Raw genomic sequence first — 18,271 nt, 5'->3', positions numbered from 1 at the left:
TTTCTCCCACTAGATGGCAGTATTTATTCTCCCACTAGATGTCAGTATTTATTCCCCCACTAGATGGCAGTATTTATCCAATAACAGCCGAAGAGTGAGGCGCCGCTGCCGCTATGACGTCACGACACGGAAGTACAGCCGCACGGCACTTGAATGTTGTCTACTTGTGTTTGTGAACTAATGTCTCCTACGGACGAGTTGGTCAAGCAGTGGGAAAGGTGAGGCTGCTTTTACACGGCCACTGAGGTCAAATGTACGGCTAATAATATGCCGACTTATCACAAAACCATTCTGCTTTTCCATAAATAATGTTAATCTTTGAACACTGTACCGGGCACTCTGAGGGGTATTTGAGATGCCATTCGGGTATTATTAGGATTATTCTATTGACTGTCGTCGTTGTGTAAACAAATGAGAGCATTATTGTTGTCGAAAAGGCACGATACTGTTAATTTTAGTATCGATCAGGTACCATTTAAATACAGGACCGGTATTGCCGATACTGATGAACGTTGAAAGGAAAAAAATGTAAAAGTAAAAATATACAGTGAAGAAAATAAGTATTTGAACACCCTGCTATTTTGCTATTTCTCCCACTTAGAAATCATGGAGGGGTCTGAAATTTTCATCGTAGGTGCATGTCCACTGTGAGAGAGATAAACTAAAAAGAAAAATCCAGAAATCACAATGCATGATTTTTTAACAATTTATTTGTGTGATACAGCTGCAAATAAGTATTTGAACACCTGTGTATCATCTAGAATTCTGACCCTGAAAGACCTGTTAGTCTGCCCATTAGAAGTCCACCTGCACTCCATGTATCATCCTGAATCAGATGCACCTGTTTGAGGTCGTTAGCTGCATAAAGACACCTGTCCACCCCATACAATCAGTAAGACTTTAACTTGTAACATGGCGAAGACCAAAGAGCTGTCCAAAGACACCAGAGACAAAATTGTACACCTCCACAAGGCTGGAAAGGGCTACGGAGCAATTACCAAGCAGCTTGGTGAAAAAAGGTCCACTGTTGGAGCTATCATTAGAAAATGGAAGAAGCTAAACATGACGGTCAATCTCAATCGGAGTGGAGCCCCATGCAAGATATCACCTCGTGGGGTCTCAATGATTCTAAGAAAGGTGAGGAATCAGCCCAGAACTACACGACAGGACTTGGTCAATGACCTGAAAAGAGCTGGGACCACCGTTTCCAAGGTTACTGTAGGTAATACACTAAGACGTCATGATGTGAAATCATGCATGGCACGAAAGGTTCCCCTGCTTAAACCAGCACATGTCAAGGCCCGTCTTAAGTTTGCATATGACCATTTGGATGATACAGAGGAGTCATGGGAGAAAGTTTTATGGTCAGATGAGACCAAAATAGAACTTTTTGGTCATAATTCCAATAAGCGTGTTTGGAGGAAGAAGAATGAAGAGTACAATCCGAAGAACACCATCCCTACTGTGAAGCATGGGGGTGGTAGCATCATGCTTTGGGGGTGTTTTTCTGCACATGGGACAGGACGAGTGCACTGCATTAAAGAGAGGATGACTGGGGCCGTGTATTGTGAGATTTTGGGGAACAACCTCCTTCCCTCTGTCAGAGCATTGAAGATGGGTCGTGGCTGGGTCTTCCAACACGACAACGACCCGAAGCACACAGCCAGGAAAACCAAGGAGTGGCTCCGTAAGAAGCATATCAAGGTTCTAGCATGGCCCAGCCAGTCTCCAGACCTGAACCCAATCGAAAATCTTTGGAGGGAGCTCAAACTCCGTGTTTCTCAGCGACAGCCCAGAAACCTGACTGATCTAGAGAAGATCTGTGTGGAGGAGTGGGCGAAGATCCCTCCTGCAGTGTGTGCAAACCTGGTGAAAAACTACAGGAAACGTTTGACCTCTGTAATAGCAAACAAAGGCTACTGTACCAAATATTAACATTCATTTTCTCAGGTGTTCAAATACTTATTTGCAGCTGTATCACACAAATAAATTGTTAAAAAATCATGCATTGTGATTTCTGGATTTTTCTTTTTAGTTTATCTCTCTCACAGTGGACATGCACCTACGATGAAAATTTCAGACCCCTCCATGATTTCTAAGTGGGAGAAATAGCAAAATAGCAGGGTGTTCAAATACTTATTTTCTTCACTGTAAATGAGAGCAAATAAAACAAGACGAAATAGAATGGATTATATATATATTTTAGTCTTCTGATGTTGTAATGTTATAGTTTATTTTTTGCTAACTTTATTGCATCAGACTGCAACATTCCTTGTGTATTGCAGTGTTGGCCGGAACAACATTGCAAGTAATTTTGACACTGTTGTAGTAATTACTAGGATTACTATTTGAAATACTGTGCAGCGAGCAGGACCGTCTCAGAGAGCAAGTGGTGGAGGAGGACACACAACCCTGGCAGAAGAACCCCGACTTCTCAGGCCTGGAGCGGGTCGGCGGAGTTGACCTGTCCTTCATCAAAGGTGACAATGTCAACGCCTGTGCCCAGCTGGTGGTACTCAGCTACCCGGACCTCCAGGTCAGCTATCTTCTGTGCATCTTCATGATATAAAACAGGGTGGGCTAACTTTTTGGACTCACTGGCCACATTGGGTTAAAAACATTTGGCGGAGGGGGCCGTACTTCCATACTTCCATACTTGCATACTTGCATACTTGCATACTTGTATACTTGCATACTTGCATACTTGCATACATACACATATTCATACATCTCCCAACAGAATGACGTCATTGCTCACTGTGCAGCGAGACAAAAACACAACACATCCACAGCAAGTTAACGCATCACATACTGTAAATGGACAACTAAGCGCTAAACATAGCATGTACCTCAAAACCGTTGATTGCAAATGCCCGCAAGGCATGCTGGGTAGTCCAGTTGTAACAATAATTTGTACAATAAAAAATTGGATACTTTTTTGGAAAATTTGCAATCAAGCAAAAATGCGACAAACACGGCAAAATGTTGGGCGAAAGAGTACCACAAGCTACCCAGCATGCCTTGTGGCACGAAGATGTGGGTATTTCATCAACATGGGTGTTTTGTGTATTGATGTGTTGGTTGGCATAGCACTGCAAGTCATGTTGCCAGCTACATTGTCCATGTTTAAGGTTTAACTAAAGGAACTTGGAAATGGCCAGCCAATCCCAGGGCACATATAGACAAACAACCATTCACACTCACATTCATACCTATGGACAATTTGGAGTGGCTAATTAACCTAGCATGTTTTTGGAATGTGGGAGGAAACCGGAGTACCCGGAGAAAAGCCACGCATGCACGGGGAGAACATGCAAACTCCACACAGAGATGGCTGAGTGTGGAATTGAACTTGTGTCTCCTCTCTGTGAGGCCAACTAATTCATGCATATCCCCAACACTGATCAGCCTCTGTTTTGGTGGCTGAGATCTACTTTGGGTCTCATCCAGGCCTTTAAAAGTTGTTCATGTTCAGTGTTTCAGTAGCCGGGAACTTGGCCCACACACTCTCGGCAGGGGAACATTTTGAATTTGATCTTCTCACCTGTGCAGCTTTTGTCCTCTGGCCATGTTCTGGTGGAAGTTCACTTTTGTCTGGCTCTGTCAGGCTAACAATTCTGCAGAGGCTGCCTGTCACTCCGTGTGCATGGTAAAGCACACTTGGAGGCCCTCATGAGCATCACAATCACTTTGGTCCTGCCTTCAACACGGACACCAGAATTCCATAGTCATGCCGAACCCCTCTGACTGCTCTCGTCCGCTCAGGTGCTGTATGAGGACAATCAGATGGTGACCTTGACAGCGCCATACATAGCAGGCTTCCTAGCCTTCAGAGAAACAGCCTTCCTCTTGGACGCTCTGCAGCGGCTTGGAACGGAGAAGCCTGCTCTTCTGCCTCAGGTCAGCTCACATTGCACGCCGTCTGCACACAGGAAGTCAGCTTTGCCTTTCTAGGGGGCATTTTTACATCGCAACAAAAAGCTATGAAAAAACCCTTTGTACATATACATAATAATACATAATAAAACATCATAAACAGGTCATTACTCAACATAACAGCCTGACTCGCGGTTTCATCCTACAAGCAACATTCAACTTGTCACACAGGAAATGAACACTCAGCGTATACGTCAGAAGTATAGAAACATGGCCATGAATAAAGTATCTATCCATCAATATGAGTTTAATATGAAAACCATTTCATTGGAAAGCATAACAAATGCTGGATGGCACTGCAATGCTGCTTCTGTCCACCAGAGGCAACCAGACGACCTGAAGCCCAGAGAGAGGCTGACGTCATTGCATCACCCAATGAATGCTTAGCTTAGATACAATGTCTGATGAGAAAACTCAAATATTTTTTTAATGCATATTGGGACATGTTTATACATACCTTATGAGTGTTAATTTACTGTGTGATGAATTTAGTGTTATTAGTAACGTGTTCTTTGAAAGTTGACCCTGTGGGTCAGACTGTTATGTTATTACTGTAAAATGTATGTATTTGATTTGTGTATGTTATTACTGGTATACAGTATATCCAATTAGAATGGCGAACTACAGCTGATGCTGTAGTGATGCAACACTGTTTAATGTTCAAATGAATTTGATTATTAATGCTGCGGTTGTGTGTGTGCGTCCCAATAGGTGGTGTTTGTGGATGGCAATGGTCTCTTTCACTACAGAGGTATGGAAAACTCATTTGGCACAACTGCACTGGCATATGCCAACCGGCATATACTGTCATGGCGGCTTTCATTCATTCATTCATTCATTCATTCATTCATTCATTCATTCATTCATTCATTTTCTACCGCTTTCCCTCACTCGATAGTGGATAATAATGAAAGATAATAATGCTCACCTTAAAAGCCCCCAAATTCATTCATTGCCACGATGATGTGTGAACGTAAATGACAGGAAATGTTATTTCCGTGTTCCTGCCTTTTATTATTATGGATGCTGGCAGCCGCGTCCCAATTCCCAGAACCACTTTGCAGCTTCAATTGAGTTCACGCAGCGTGATTGGTGTGGATTGTGTTCCTTGAGGACTGACCAAGTCAACATTTTGGGCAAACAGTCTACAAACTCCCCCTTGTGGGTCCGGTAGTTTCTACATGTTTGCTTTTGGAATGCTTTGCGGAATGCCCCAATTCCCAGCTAATTTTGTGTTGTATTGGGAACAATGTGTTTTTGGTTACAGGGGAGTGATAATACCAACTTCATTCGTTGGTTTTTCTTTCCTGAGATGCTCCGAAAGTGAAGAAGTAATACTTATTTAGTTGCTTTCTGTCACAATGCAGAATTTGGCCTGGCATGTCATGTGGGCGTGCTGTCAGGGCTGCCATGTGTGGGCGTCGCCAAGAACCTTCTCCAGGTCCAGGGCGTGTATAAAAGTGAAGAACACCAGTCTCAGGTGACCCTTCTGCTTTCTCTGCTGATTTATCATCAAGTGACTGCAGACCACGTCAGTCCCATTGGTGGTTATTTTGGATTTGGTCTCTGTAATTCACCTTAACCTTTCCGTCCTCACCAAGGTGTTGTTATCTTTACTTTTTCTACATAAAACATTTCAAGTTAAAGACATTAAACTTGTATTCAAAATGGAGGGTCAGAGACGGCCAAAACAAAGAACAGAATGGTCCATTGCTTTCGAATGTGAAGGCGTGTCAGCTGTTCTCCAGCCCAACTCATTCACGTTGCATACCGATGAAGCGGAACCACTACTAGAACGTGTGGGAACGTTGAAATTGGGTTTCTTGAATATGCTAATGGAGCCTCAATGACCTGTTGAGGACAGCAAGAAACTTCATCAACAGGGCACATATAGACAAACAACCATTCACACTCACATTCATACCTATGGACAATTTGGAGTGGCTAATTAACCTAGCATGTTTTTGGAATGTGGGAGGAAACCGGAGTACCCGGAGAAAAGCCACGCATGCACGGGGAGAACATATACAGAGATGGCCGAGGGTGGCGACCACCAGATAAAACGAGCCAATAACGCAGTAACAGGAAGTGGAAGAATCCCGTAGCCTCTGCTGGGCGTAGATTGGACGTATGCATCTTCCTAATATTTACTGTTATTGTCAATCCCAATACAAAAGGTGTGGTAGCAATTGGTAGAGAAACGATTGTTGGTAAGCATGAAGGTCAGACGTTTTGTTTTGTAGTTGGTACCCGCATCTCAGGAGCAACATCTTTAAAGCAGAATGTTTCCACCTTCATGTTGGATGGAGGGATGGTGTTGTTCATATTCCCCATTCCCAAACACACCATAACCAAAGTGATTATGATAGAGTATCTCATCATTTGCTATTGTAATGTATTGTAAATCCTAGAGAGACTGTGTTTTATGCTTTTGTGTTTCTGATGTAGATGTATGTTCTTTGCTTCTGTAGATAGCAACCCTGCAGAAAGGAGGAGACAGCTTTCCACTCATAGCCACCTCCGGCAAAGTGCTTGGGAAGGTGGGATACGGGATCAATGCACAGACCAATACTAAAACTGTGAAGTTTTTAAGCTCTTTCACGCGCCACCAGCGTGAAAATGTAAAAGGTGGGATTACAGCAAAGTAGCGTTTGTGTTTGTGCAGGCACTGCGGAGTTCGGACAAGAGCACCAAGCCGGTGTATGTGTCAGTTGGTCACATGATCAGCCTGGAGACAGCTGTGCGCCTCACACACTCCTGCTGTTGCTTTCGAGTCCCAGAGCCAATCAGACAGGTAACAAAATGATAATTAATAAAGTTACATACGTACATGTTTGGTCAACATCGGTCTTCAAAGGAGTCACCTTAATGGGACGCATCGCAACATCCGTTCATCCATTTTCTATGCCGCTTATCCTCATGAGGGTCAAAGGGGTATGCTGGAGCCTATCCCAGCTGACTTTGAGCTTATTCATTCCGTTTCATTTCAAAATGTGTTGATTTGGGGAGACAATGTGGCATATTTACATGCCAAAACTCACTCAATGGTTTGATGGTTTTGTCCCGGGCCAACCAAAGCCATCAACGGTCCTGCAAACTCGTTACCTATTTTCTTCATTGACAGTATAGCGCTGTTCCAAATCCATTCCTGCCGATGTGCACTTAGCGGAAGTGACGATTGAAATATTTATCTGCTTCCTCTTCTTTCCTTTGTGAATTGTAATCACTCAAGGTAGCCCCTCCCCTTCCTCTATTTGGCTAAGATGCCGGTGATTGAGGTGGTTACTTCGCTGTACTTCTCAATGTGGGAATTGACACAGCTAGTGTTTTCCCACCCCAAGAATACAATATAACCCCCCCAGCAGCAGCTTAGCATATGTTACCAGTAGTGGTTGAACGGATTGCACTAACGTATGTACTGTCGTATATTCATCCCAATGACGAGGTAAACTGAGAATGACAGAGAAGCTTTTCCTCACATGGGAGTATCATGGGAGTATCACGGGAGTATCGTGGGAGTATCGTGGGAGTATCGTGGGAGTATCGTGGGAGTATCGTGGGAGTATCGTGGGAGTATCGTGGGAGTATCATGGGAGTATGATGGGAGTATGATGGGAGTATCATGGGAGTATCATGGGAGTATGATGGGAGTATCATGGGAGTATCATGGGAGTATTGTGGGAGTATCATGGGAGTATCATGGGAGTATGATGGGAGTATGATGGGAGTATCATGGGAGTATCGTGGGAGTATCGTGGGAGTATGATGGGAGTATGATGGGAGTATGATGGGAGTATCATGGGAGTATCGTGGGAGTATCGTGGGAGTATCGTGGGAGTATCGTGGGAGTATCATGGGAGTATCATGGGAGTATGATGGGAGTATGATGGGAGTATGATGGGAGTATCATGGGAGTATCATGGGAGTATCATGGGAGTATCATGGGAGTATCATGGGAGTATCGTGGGAGTATCATGGGAGTGGGCTGTGGCTTGCATGCTCTGGGCAGGAAGAAGGCAGGATGGAGTACGTTTGAAGTACTAGCATTGCAATACCAAATACCCAACCGTGACAGACACTTTCACGTTGGCTTCCTAGATGGGGAGATGATTGCTTCATGTGATGACATCACCGAAGGCTAGCAAGTAGAACAAAAACATATGCTTTCATTGTTGCCAACATTTTATGTCCATCAGATGCAGATGTTTGATATCACATGGCGGTGGTAGGAGTGTTATTGTTTTGAATTGCCCATTTCTCTCCTGTGTTGCTCATCTCTGCCGTGTATTGCCAGAAATACTCCTCTCCTGATGACCCAACAGGATCTGTTAGTTTTATAGCTCTCATGGGAAGCCCCGAAAGAGATATTGCTTTGACAGCGTAGGGTCTTATTGCAACACCCACGCTTTCAGCTTGGAAGCAGAACATGTTGGGGTTGTGCTGAACTTCTTCTTCCATTTTTCTTTGCATCCACTAGGCTGTGCTGTGTTCCCATCCCGTGTTCCCATACTGTGGACACGCATGCATGCACACACTATTCAAATGGGTTGCAGCAGCAGAGGCACGTATGCGCTTTATTTCATCACAGTGTGGGCATGGTCGTGGGCTTGTGGGAGAGCGGGGGGAGGGGTCTTGGGCAGTGGCAGCAGCGCTTGCATCAAATGTGGACAGTGCCCCACGTTTGGGCTTTCTGTGCAAATATTGTTTATCCCTTTGGATTCAAGGGGTCCTCGGTCTCCATGGAAGTTTAGTTTTAGTGTAAGTTGCAACTTATCCGGAATTGATACTTAAATGAGCACACGATGTACACAGAAAACACACATGACATCAAACAGGATTCAATGTTAGAATTGAATGAAAAAGGCTTTACCCTGTGGGGTCTTGCACACTGGAAGGGGCGTTGCAATGGAGGGAGAGACAGGCTTATTTGGAGGAGCAAGTCTCAATAATGAGACCACTACGCTGCTCAGTTGTCAGGTTATTTCATAGGATTCTTACGCATGTTCAAAGATCTGAAACCATCTTCATCCTTAATGATGGGCGTAGAGCGGCCATGTTGAGCGGCCATGTTGAACGTTGAGCGGCCATGTTGAGCGGCGTTTCTCCCTTTTGCAAAGTCTTTCACGTTTATTTGACTTTTCTTTAACGCATTCCCTTCCGAAGTGCCTTTCACACATGGGAGACCTCATGAAGGGAAAAAGTTAACTGAAAAGAACAAAAGTGATGTTGTTTGTCAGTGTCGTGACTCGCATCAATAACAAGTTTTCTTTCTCTTTTTGGAGCATACAGTAATCACTTGTTCACTGTGGTTAATTGGTTCCTGCAAGCAGGTTACCTTATTTACAAATTTCCCCACTGAGGGACGAATAAAGGCATATCTTAAATCTTAAATCTCATTTAAAATGATATGTTGATGAGCCTTTTAGTCAAATAGTGCAATCATCCGTCCATACATATACAACATACCATGAAGTCAGACAAGGGGGGGCAGGACAGGATGATGGGGCGATGAAGGGGGGGAAGAAGGGGAGGGACATAGCGACGAAGGCGTTGGATTGGTGGGTGGGGGGGGGGGGGGGGGGGGTGAGTGCAATGCGTATGTGTGACTTGGGTGCATGAGTGCTTGGCCTGCGACGTTTCCCCTGCCAGGTGCCCAATCTTGGAGTTTGAGGGTGTCATTGCAATAAACAGCAGTTGCCATGGAGACGTCCGTGGTGGGCCCAGAGAAGAGAAACAACAGGTGTCCGTGAAGAAACAATGGAGGGTCAGAGCATCCCGCTGCAGCAATCTCTTGGAAGAAGTTGTTTTCAAAATGCCGAAATCCAGATTAGGAATATTGTTTGGGTTAGTTTGGGCAGCCACATTCCAGTAGACCGGCCCACCCCCAGAATCTCCCTGGTCACGTGACCTTCCACTTCCCCCAGCTGTCCATCACGTACCCTGCAGTGAATGTTCCGCCAGGGCAGACAGGCTCACCCGAACCTGAGCTTCTCGTCGAGAAGATCGTGTCAAGTGCGTGTAGAGACCAGTCAATCAATTCCATGATTTAGGTTTTTGTGCAGCGAGAGGCTCTTAAAAAAGTACAAGACGGGACTAAACAAGACATACGAAGACATAAGAAGCAAGCAAAGCAGGGAAGATCAGCGATAAGGGAGGAGAAGGGAAAAATGTTGTATGTATCTAGGGCATAGAAAACACATTTACTACCTTCTCTGTATGGATTTTAACACTATTAGAGCCCTCTGGACATGAAATAACACCCCTATAGTCACCTTTACATGATTATTACCCAGTATAGTAGATATAATGTGAGACATATATACATACATATACTATTGTGCGTCTCAATGAACATTACAGTAACATTACTGACACCTAGTGACCAGTGTAGAATACTACAAATCCCAACATCTTTGAATGCATCTTCTTTAAATGGCTTATATTTGTACTTGACTTCATTCAGCCATTTTTGGGCCCAGCATGGTGTAATTATTGTTCTGGACTTTGAAGGCGGACGTCTCGGATTCGGCATTGGGAATATAAAGAGCTCAAGCCAAAAATCAGAATCAGATCAGAAAGATTCACTGTGGCGACTCCGTCATCAGGAAAAAAGCTCAAAGAAACAAAATTCATTCAGCCATTTTTAATTTGAGCTAAAAGTATGTAAATTCTGCTTCAATATGCATATTTTTGAACTAATAGGCTGCATTCAACCACAAAACAGCAGGATTTATGAATTGATATGTTTTTTTTTAAACGTGATCGAGTGAAGCCACGGAAATGGAAGCGTGTAGGCGGGCAAGGGACGACCGTATTAATAATTGATAGGGCTGCGTTTGTAACCACGAAACATGAGAAGACCAGTGGTCATAGCACGTATTGTCAAAATACTCCCTGTCCTGTGTTATGGTCTAACGGTTTGTCACAAGACTCAATGAAGTACAGCAAAATGAGTTCCTAGCAACGCTCCCATTGGTTCCTCAGTTGCACGTAAAACATGACCGGGCTGAGCTGCTTAGATTCAGTAGCTTAGGACTGATAAGTGTTACGTGACAGAAACCTGCATTGTGGTTTTGTCTGGCAATAGTAGAACCCTTATTTATATGCTGGCAAACACTTGGATCAGCAGGAAGCTGAAACCACCAGATGAAAAACCTTGTCATGTACAGTCATTTTACCCCATGACTGGGGTAAATAATTGGACCTAATATATGGTATCCTCTAATAACGAACAAATGAACACATATTAACTTTATCGGCCATGAGTGTGAATGGTTGTCTGGACTCTACGCCCTGAATAAATGAGTGAACAGCACTCAGTCTTTTGATGTGGGAATCAAAACGATGCATCAACATTTATTTTAGGGCACCTGAACACAACCTCATCAAAAGCATTCAGGTTTTGATGCAGGGTCAGGTCTGGGCCATTCCAAAGCATCCATCTTCTGCTGAGGCACAGTATTTTGGGTCATTGGAAGGTGAAATTCCTTTTCATCTTTCAAGAGAAACCTTCGTGGTATGTGCCAGAACGGACTCAAATCCCATTCAGCAGCAGATCAACATGGCCGACTGCAGCAACACAGTAGAAGTGGCGGTCTTTGGGATCCAATTGTTCTTAAGCAAACGTCAAGGAGTTGATTTAAGCTCACAACTTCCAGCCTTCAAATGGTGCCTGTTTTGGGGAGATTTCATGTATGACTTTTGTGTATCCACAGTTTTTGTCTGGTGCAATGGCCAGTGTTCCATAAAAGGATGCAAGTTATGTCTCTGATTATTTCCATGTCCTTAATGTCTGAGCGGGAATGGATCTGCCTGCGCTCTCGTAGACAGGAGTGGAAATAGATAGCATGGTCTCTTTCTCACTTTTGCTTCTGGATAAACTTGGGGGGGGGGGGGGGGGGGGGCTGCAAGAGAGTAAGGATGAAGGACCACATCATGGTACAACCCAGTAGTGAAGGTTGATGGGGGAATCTCTTCTGCTCCTCTATCCTCACACTCTGCCCAATGTTGTTTTAGCCATAAACCCCAGGAGAAAGTCATCGGAAGTAGAGGATAGTCACGCAATATCAATAATCAATAATCAATAATCAATAATCACAAGCCATCTTTTTGAACTTTTATTTTTATTTGAACCTTTGGAAAAAGAGAAGGTATGAACCCGAGTCAGCCCCTTTCCCACGGTGTCCCCCAAAGTCCACATTGTGAAGTGCTGGGCCAGTGTTTCCATGATATTCCACCAAACTGGACAAACTGCGACTCAGGAGGGGTCTCCATGGTCACCGTTCTAAAAAAAAAGGGGGGTGGGACCAACACCTCCAATCTGCCATTCCAGAGGTACCGCTCCCTGCGGATACTGCAATATTGTAGAAACCAGTGACATCCTGAGCCTTAAGGAGTTCAGGGTAAATCTTGTGGTATTTGGCAATTGTTGGCCAACTAAAATGTCCATAAAACTCAACTCCTGCTCTCATAAAGGTTTTGGTGAAAACTGTTACATCACAGCCAGATTCAACATGTTTTACTCCAGCAGGGTCCAATGGACTCTAAGGACCTGCCTCCTTTTGCAAATATGTCGCATTATCCTTTTTGAATCACTTTTGGCTTTTGATCTTCACTAAGTATAATCGGCATGAGGAGAGTTTAGCTCATCCAAACAGCCCACGGTGATGGCTTATAGTATATTATAGTATATTATAGTACATTATAGTATATTATAGTATATTATAGTATATTATACTAGTATATTATAGTATATTATAGTATATTATAGTAGATTATAGTATAGTATATTATAGTATATTATACTATAGTATATTATAGTATATTATAGTATAGTATATTATAGTATATTATGGTATATTATAGTATATTATAGTATATACGGCTTCATTGCACACAGCACCGGTGATGAATACATAAGGGCAGCTTTCCTTCTTCCTACTGCCAATCTTTGTGCCAAGTAGGCCTCTTAGATGATCAAATCCCAGCTCAGTGACTAAGTAGCACGTATACGTACTCAGGTTGTTGCTCCTCGTTAGTCGCTGGTCATTATCTCTTTGTGGAAATCAATGAAACTCCTCACCCCCCCCACAAGCGCACACGCTGATGGGAAGACATCCACTGGTAATGGGACTCTTCCAGCTACCTGAGACAAACAGTAAGAGCGTTTTCCCCTCTCCGGATACATTTTTAATTATAGTTCCTGTCTTCTGACAGCTTTCACTTCCACATTGCTCGGCTGTGTCATCCTTCCCGTGTGCTTTCTCTTTTCGGGGAAGCCAAATTTCACCATAATCTTCCATAATCAATGGTTGGATCTACAAACGACGTCAGCACTCCAATGATCATGTCTGAAACCAGACTGACCTTCTGGAAGGAGACCTTGTTTGGGGTGACAGGAGAGGCGGGTTCAGGAGGATTCTTGTTCCATCAGAGAAATTCTTCTGTGATTATGTGAGGATTGTCATTTGCCTTTTCTTTCCTGGAGATGGATAATGGATGCATCTTTGAATCCCTGTGGGAATTCCTGCTTCCACATTGGATTTTCCCCCAAAACAGGACCAGCAGATGTGATGGTTCTGATGGTAGAACATCAGGCCCAGGGTGCTTTACCATTTCAGTATTGTTCCTCCTGAATGTGGGCGGTTTGGAAAGAGAACTGACCTCCTGGTTGGATGGTGTTGCGTTCAGGACAGAACGGAAGCGCTCAGCCCACCTTTCAAGGATTTGAACTTTGTTTCTCTACCAGCTGGAAGAATCGGTGATGATCCGGTGGAATCTCTTTATTTTCATCAAACCAGTACTGGGGTTCTGCTGGTTTTAAAAGGTTCAATTTACAGGAAATAAAGCCATGAAGAGACATGTACACAGTCATGACTGACAGGTGAAAATACCCATGAAGATTGACAGCATTGCTCAGTTGTTGCCAGATGTTCCATCTGACTAGTGGAACTCTTTGGAACGTACCAAAAGCGAAAGGATTGGTTTAAATCCTAGCCCTCCTTTGGGCCCTCAGACGGTCTAAATGTTAATATATGGCTGGCTGACATTCTCATGCTGCAGCCACTGGACTCTGGACTCTGGACTCTGGACTCTGGACTCTGGACTCTGGACTCTGGACTCTGGACTCTGGACTCTGGGCTTCATGGGGGAGTCGGGAGGAAGCACAACATTTTACTATTCCAATCAAACATGAAAGACAAACTAATGATTAAAGATATTCAAATGTAAAATTGGCCTTGATCCAAAGTTTGGGGCGAGTGAGAGAGAGAGAGAGAGAGAGAGAGAGAGAGAAAGAGAGAGAGAGAGATGGAGTGGTATGCAGGGTTTAAGTTTAAATGATAGAGGTAGGATTATGGATATTGGAACATTAGGGCTGTCGCTTTGTGTGTGATTAACATTCAAATACTCTTACACTTATTACACTTATTATTACACTTATTATTACACTTATTATTACACTTATTATTACACTTATTATTACACTTATTATTACACTTATTATTACACTTATTATTAGACTTATTATTACACTTATTATTACACTTATTATTACACTTATCATTACACTTATTACACTTATTATTACACTTATTATTAGACTTATTATTACACTTATCATTACACGTATTATTACACTTATTATGCCATAGCTTGATTGTGAAGAGGTAAAGCCAGCGCTGTGTACTGTGAAATACACGGGACGGGTGTCTCCGTCTCCGGGTGTCTCCGTCCACGCTTTAGGTCAAATCCATGTCTTTTGTTAATGTGGTTCTGTATCTGATTTTTCACGTCTGATGTTTTTGTCAAACGCAACCAAGGCCTCATTCATAAGCGGATATAAGAGATTAAGATTAAGATATGCCTTTATTCGTCCCTCAGTGGGGAAATTTGTAAAATAAATCCCATATGCACCCGATGTACTGCAGTGTGAACATATATCCGACCTTTACCGCATCAGAAGCCGAGACTTGCATAACCGTGATCACAGATGTTGGCAAAAGCTAAAACGTATCAGTGAAGTGGCTCACATGGATGGCTAACAGTCCTCGGATTGGAGTTGTCCATGAACTGCCGTAGGCAAAATTCCCGTCCCTTTCCTTCTTAATCTTGTACGGTACTTAGCTCAACATAGCATAGCGTCATGGTGAAGCAGTAAAGGTAGCCCAGCTTTATGGACAACTGAAAAAATGTCAGTGATTGAGTGATTGACGAGGGTCGCGGGGGTGCTGGAGCCTATCCCAGCTGTCTTTGGGCGAGAGGCGGGGTCCACCATTCCCACTCACATTCATACCTATGGACAATGAATGGCAACCACCAATTCCAATCATTTTGCTCATATGTGGCCCGTGTGTGTTTTTGTCACGTCAGTGTGAACAGTAAAATTCCGCCAATTCTTTACGACTGTTTCTATGGAATTGTTACTGAAACTGGCAAACGGTGTATTCACGTGGAATGGATGCAAATTCCACAATGTTAAGTACACAGTGTGTGATTGATCAATTAGTCAACATCAAGGAGGTGACCAATATGTTTAACATTGGGCCACAAGTAGGACTTAGCCGTGTTTAGATGAGAAATGCTGAGCCTGGTTGGACTAACCAACATCTGCTGGCGATGGTGTGATTTATGGTTGGCAGGTTTGGCAGCAAAGGCCGCTCTTTGTTTGTTGTGTGTAAAGTCAGCATCATGGCCGCCTCATTTCCATTTCAAACATCCGATACGTGTTCACCATGTCAGGACGTTGCTGCGTACCTCAGATTGCATCTCAACGTATGACTGATGTCTTCCTTTCCTCATCTCCCATTCTAACGTTCTCCCTCCCCACTCTCGTCTTTTCTTCCTTCTCAGGCCGACTGTCGCTCCAGAGAATACCTCCGCGCTCACTTCCCTGCTGCACAGACAGGAAGTACAGGATCAGGTGGGTGACAGTATATATATATATATAGTATGTGTTTTTAACACTTACACGGTTCTTTGGCATACAATCACATCGAGATCATTTCCCTCAAAATAGCTTTAACCTCTTAAACCCTGGACCATTTGGCTTGTGAAAGACGTATCGCCAATACCATGGAATCTCCGTTGGCGTCAGTAATCCGTTCCAGAAGGTCAGAGCTGAAACCTATTATGACAGAATCCATTTTTTCCATCGGAAATAATACAAATCCAGTTCATCCAATGAGATGAACACAGAATATTTGTTGATAGGTGACCTTCAGAAAACAATTGAGTTTTGTGTCTAAATAATGAATGAAAGAAATAAGTAAACATTTGACTTCACATTTACCTTGATTGAAGACTTGATCGTTGATGGCTGATCAATGAGATCAATGAGATCAATGAGATCCAGGACACCACCTTTCTGTGTGGTACTTCCTGTATTCTCACCTCCTCTAACAGCATTTTTGAAGCATTGCAGCATTTGATGAAAAAGAAGAGCAGAGACTAACTCAGTCGACCGCTGATGGCGTCATAAACTGGCGTTTGGGTTCTGGTTTCCATGCAGACCCGATGCTAACAGTGATGCTAACAGTGATGTTTTGTGATACCAATAGGTTATGAATACAATTGGACTCACGTAATTTATTAATAACATGAGCAACCGTCAATGTACCCAAACCGGGGCTACATTTTGACGTACATTAACTGAGGCTCCACTTAAACGACGTATGCTGGACTCGGTTTCAACATTTGTCCATGGAAGTGCTTTGTGGTTTAAATTGTCTCTGCTTTTCCGACTTTAGCGGACATTCTTCAAGTTGCGAGGCTATGTGTACATCGGCATTGAACAATTCCCTGGGCAGCACAGAGAAGGTTAATGCCACATGTGACTGAAATAAATGAGCAAAGTCAGCTTTATTGACCAGCGTAATTATTCTCCTCAAAGTTGGCATTTGCTTTGAAGACCTAAGGTGACAAAAACTCATTTGATATGTTTGAATCATCGACAGAAGTTTATTTAGCTCTTTAAGTGTGTGAACTCCAGAAGAGTTCATTATAAACAGAGTTGCTCAAGTGACCGAGAGCGGGATCTTTGTAAGGGAATCATAGACTTTAAACCCCACGTATACAATGGGGTCAAACCTTTTTGCCCCCTTATTATTATTATTATTATTATTATTATTATTATTATTATTATTATTATTATTATTATTATTATTATTATTATTATTATTATTATTATTATTATTATTATTATTATTATTATTATTTTGCATGTTTGTCACACTTAAATGCTTCAGATCATCTACCAAATTGAAATATTAGTCAATGTCAACACACCTGAACACAAAATGCAGTTTTTAAATGAACCTTAGTGGACTTGCTGGTGTGATGTGGATCATTGTCCTGCTGTAGAACCCAAGCTGGTTTCATCTTGAGGTCACCAAAAGATGGCCGGACGTTCTCCTTCAGGTTTTTTTGTAGACAGCAGGATTCATGGTTCTGTTCATCACAGCAAGTCTTCCAGGTCCTGAAGCAGCAAAACGGCCACAGACCATCACACTACCACCACCATATTTTACTGTTGGTGTGAGGTTCTTTTATGAAATGCGGCGTTACTTCTACTACACCAGTAATAATAATAATTAATAGGACACACACCTTCCAAAAAGTTCAACTTTAGTCTCGTCAGACCACACAGTATTTTCCAAAGGTCTTGGTGATCATCAAGACGTATTTTGGCAAAATTGAAGCAAGCATTAATGTTCTTTTTGTGATTTCGATTATGTTGTGGGGTCTTTTGTGACTTCGTGACTTCGAGTTGTTGCTGCGCTCTCGGGGTAATTTAGGTTGGCGTGGAGCTGGTGATGACTTTCTATAAAAGTGCACGATGCCCCATGCTGAGCTCCTCTTACTGGAAGTGCCTTTTTAGCAGCAGCATGTTGTACAGTCTGGTCTACAGGAGGTGTTTCTTCAGCTGTGAAAGCAAGTGTTTATTCCTTTCCCAAAGAGGAAAGCCCCCGTTGGAGTCACAAGAGCCACAAATGCAAATGTTGGTTGTACAGGAAGTGTTCTAGTGGCTGCTGCACGTTTAAATCAGGTGGCGGCTTGTGTGGAGGACAGAGGGAACGTGAGGGAATAGATGATTCAGGTTTGAGGCTTTGGAGGGAGAATCATCTCCAGAGATGGAGCTGAAATGATGAGAAGAGCCTTTAATTCTTACACATTGCTTCACAGATTGCTGAGGCACGGAGGAGGTCTTGTAGAATGGTACGTGTGTAACTATGTGATGTTCCTCAATGGAGCTTGGTGAAGCATGTTCCAAAGAAATAAAACCGTGACTATGCCATTGTGACCGTACCTTTTGGCACCCCACTGGGACACATGATGG

General features: G+C 43.1%; 1 protein-coding gene across 4 annotated transcripts in view; it reads left to right on the top strand.

Moving 5' to 3' along the window:
• Positions 1-84: 84 nt before the first annotated feature.
• Positions 85-18,271, top strand: part of LOC131122743 (endonuclease V-like) — a 36,029-nt gene continuing 17,842 nt past the window's right edge. The window contains exons 1-9 of one of the 4 annotated variants that reach the window (XR_009128651.1): positions 94-218; positions 2,365-2,536; positions 3,766-3,900; positions 4,648-4,687; positions 5,304-5,416; positions 6,408-6,476; positions 6,602-6,730; positions 15,787-15,856; positions 15,953-16,046. Coding sequence is in view for 2 of the 4 variants with exons in the window: in XM_058065408.1 (XP_057921391.1) it covers positions 154-218; positions 2,365-2,536; positions 3,766-3,900; positions 4,648-4,687; positions 5,304-5,416; positions 6,408-6,476; positions 6,602-6,730; positions 15,787-15,856 (793 nt within the window). In the remaining 2 variants the exon portion in view is untranslated. Of the gene's footprint in view, positions 219-2,364; positions 2,537-3,765; positions 3,901-4,647; positions 4,688-5,303; positions 5,417-6,407; positions 6,477-6,601; positions 6,731-15,786; positions 15,857-15,952; positions 16,047-18,271 lie in introns of all 4 variants that reach the window. The other 3 variants (XR_009128653.1, XM_058065408.1, XM_058065409.1) reach the window with 3 other exon arrangements.

Source organism: Doryrhamphus excisus, chromosome 1, assembly GCF_030265055.1.
Source record: "Doryrhamphus excisus isolate RoL2022-K1 chromosome 1, RoL_Dexc_1.0, whole genome shotgun sequence".
Taxonomy (NCBI): domain Eukaryota; kingdom Metazoa; phylum Chordata; class Actinopteri; order Syngnathiformes; family Syngnathidae; genus Doryrhamphus; species Doryrhamphus excisus.
The sequence above is the reverse complement of the archived record's forward strand: the minus strand, read 5'-3'. Positions and strand labels throughout refer to the sequence as shown.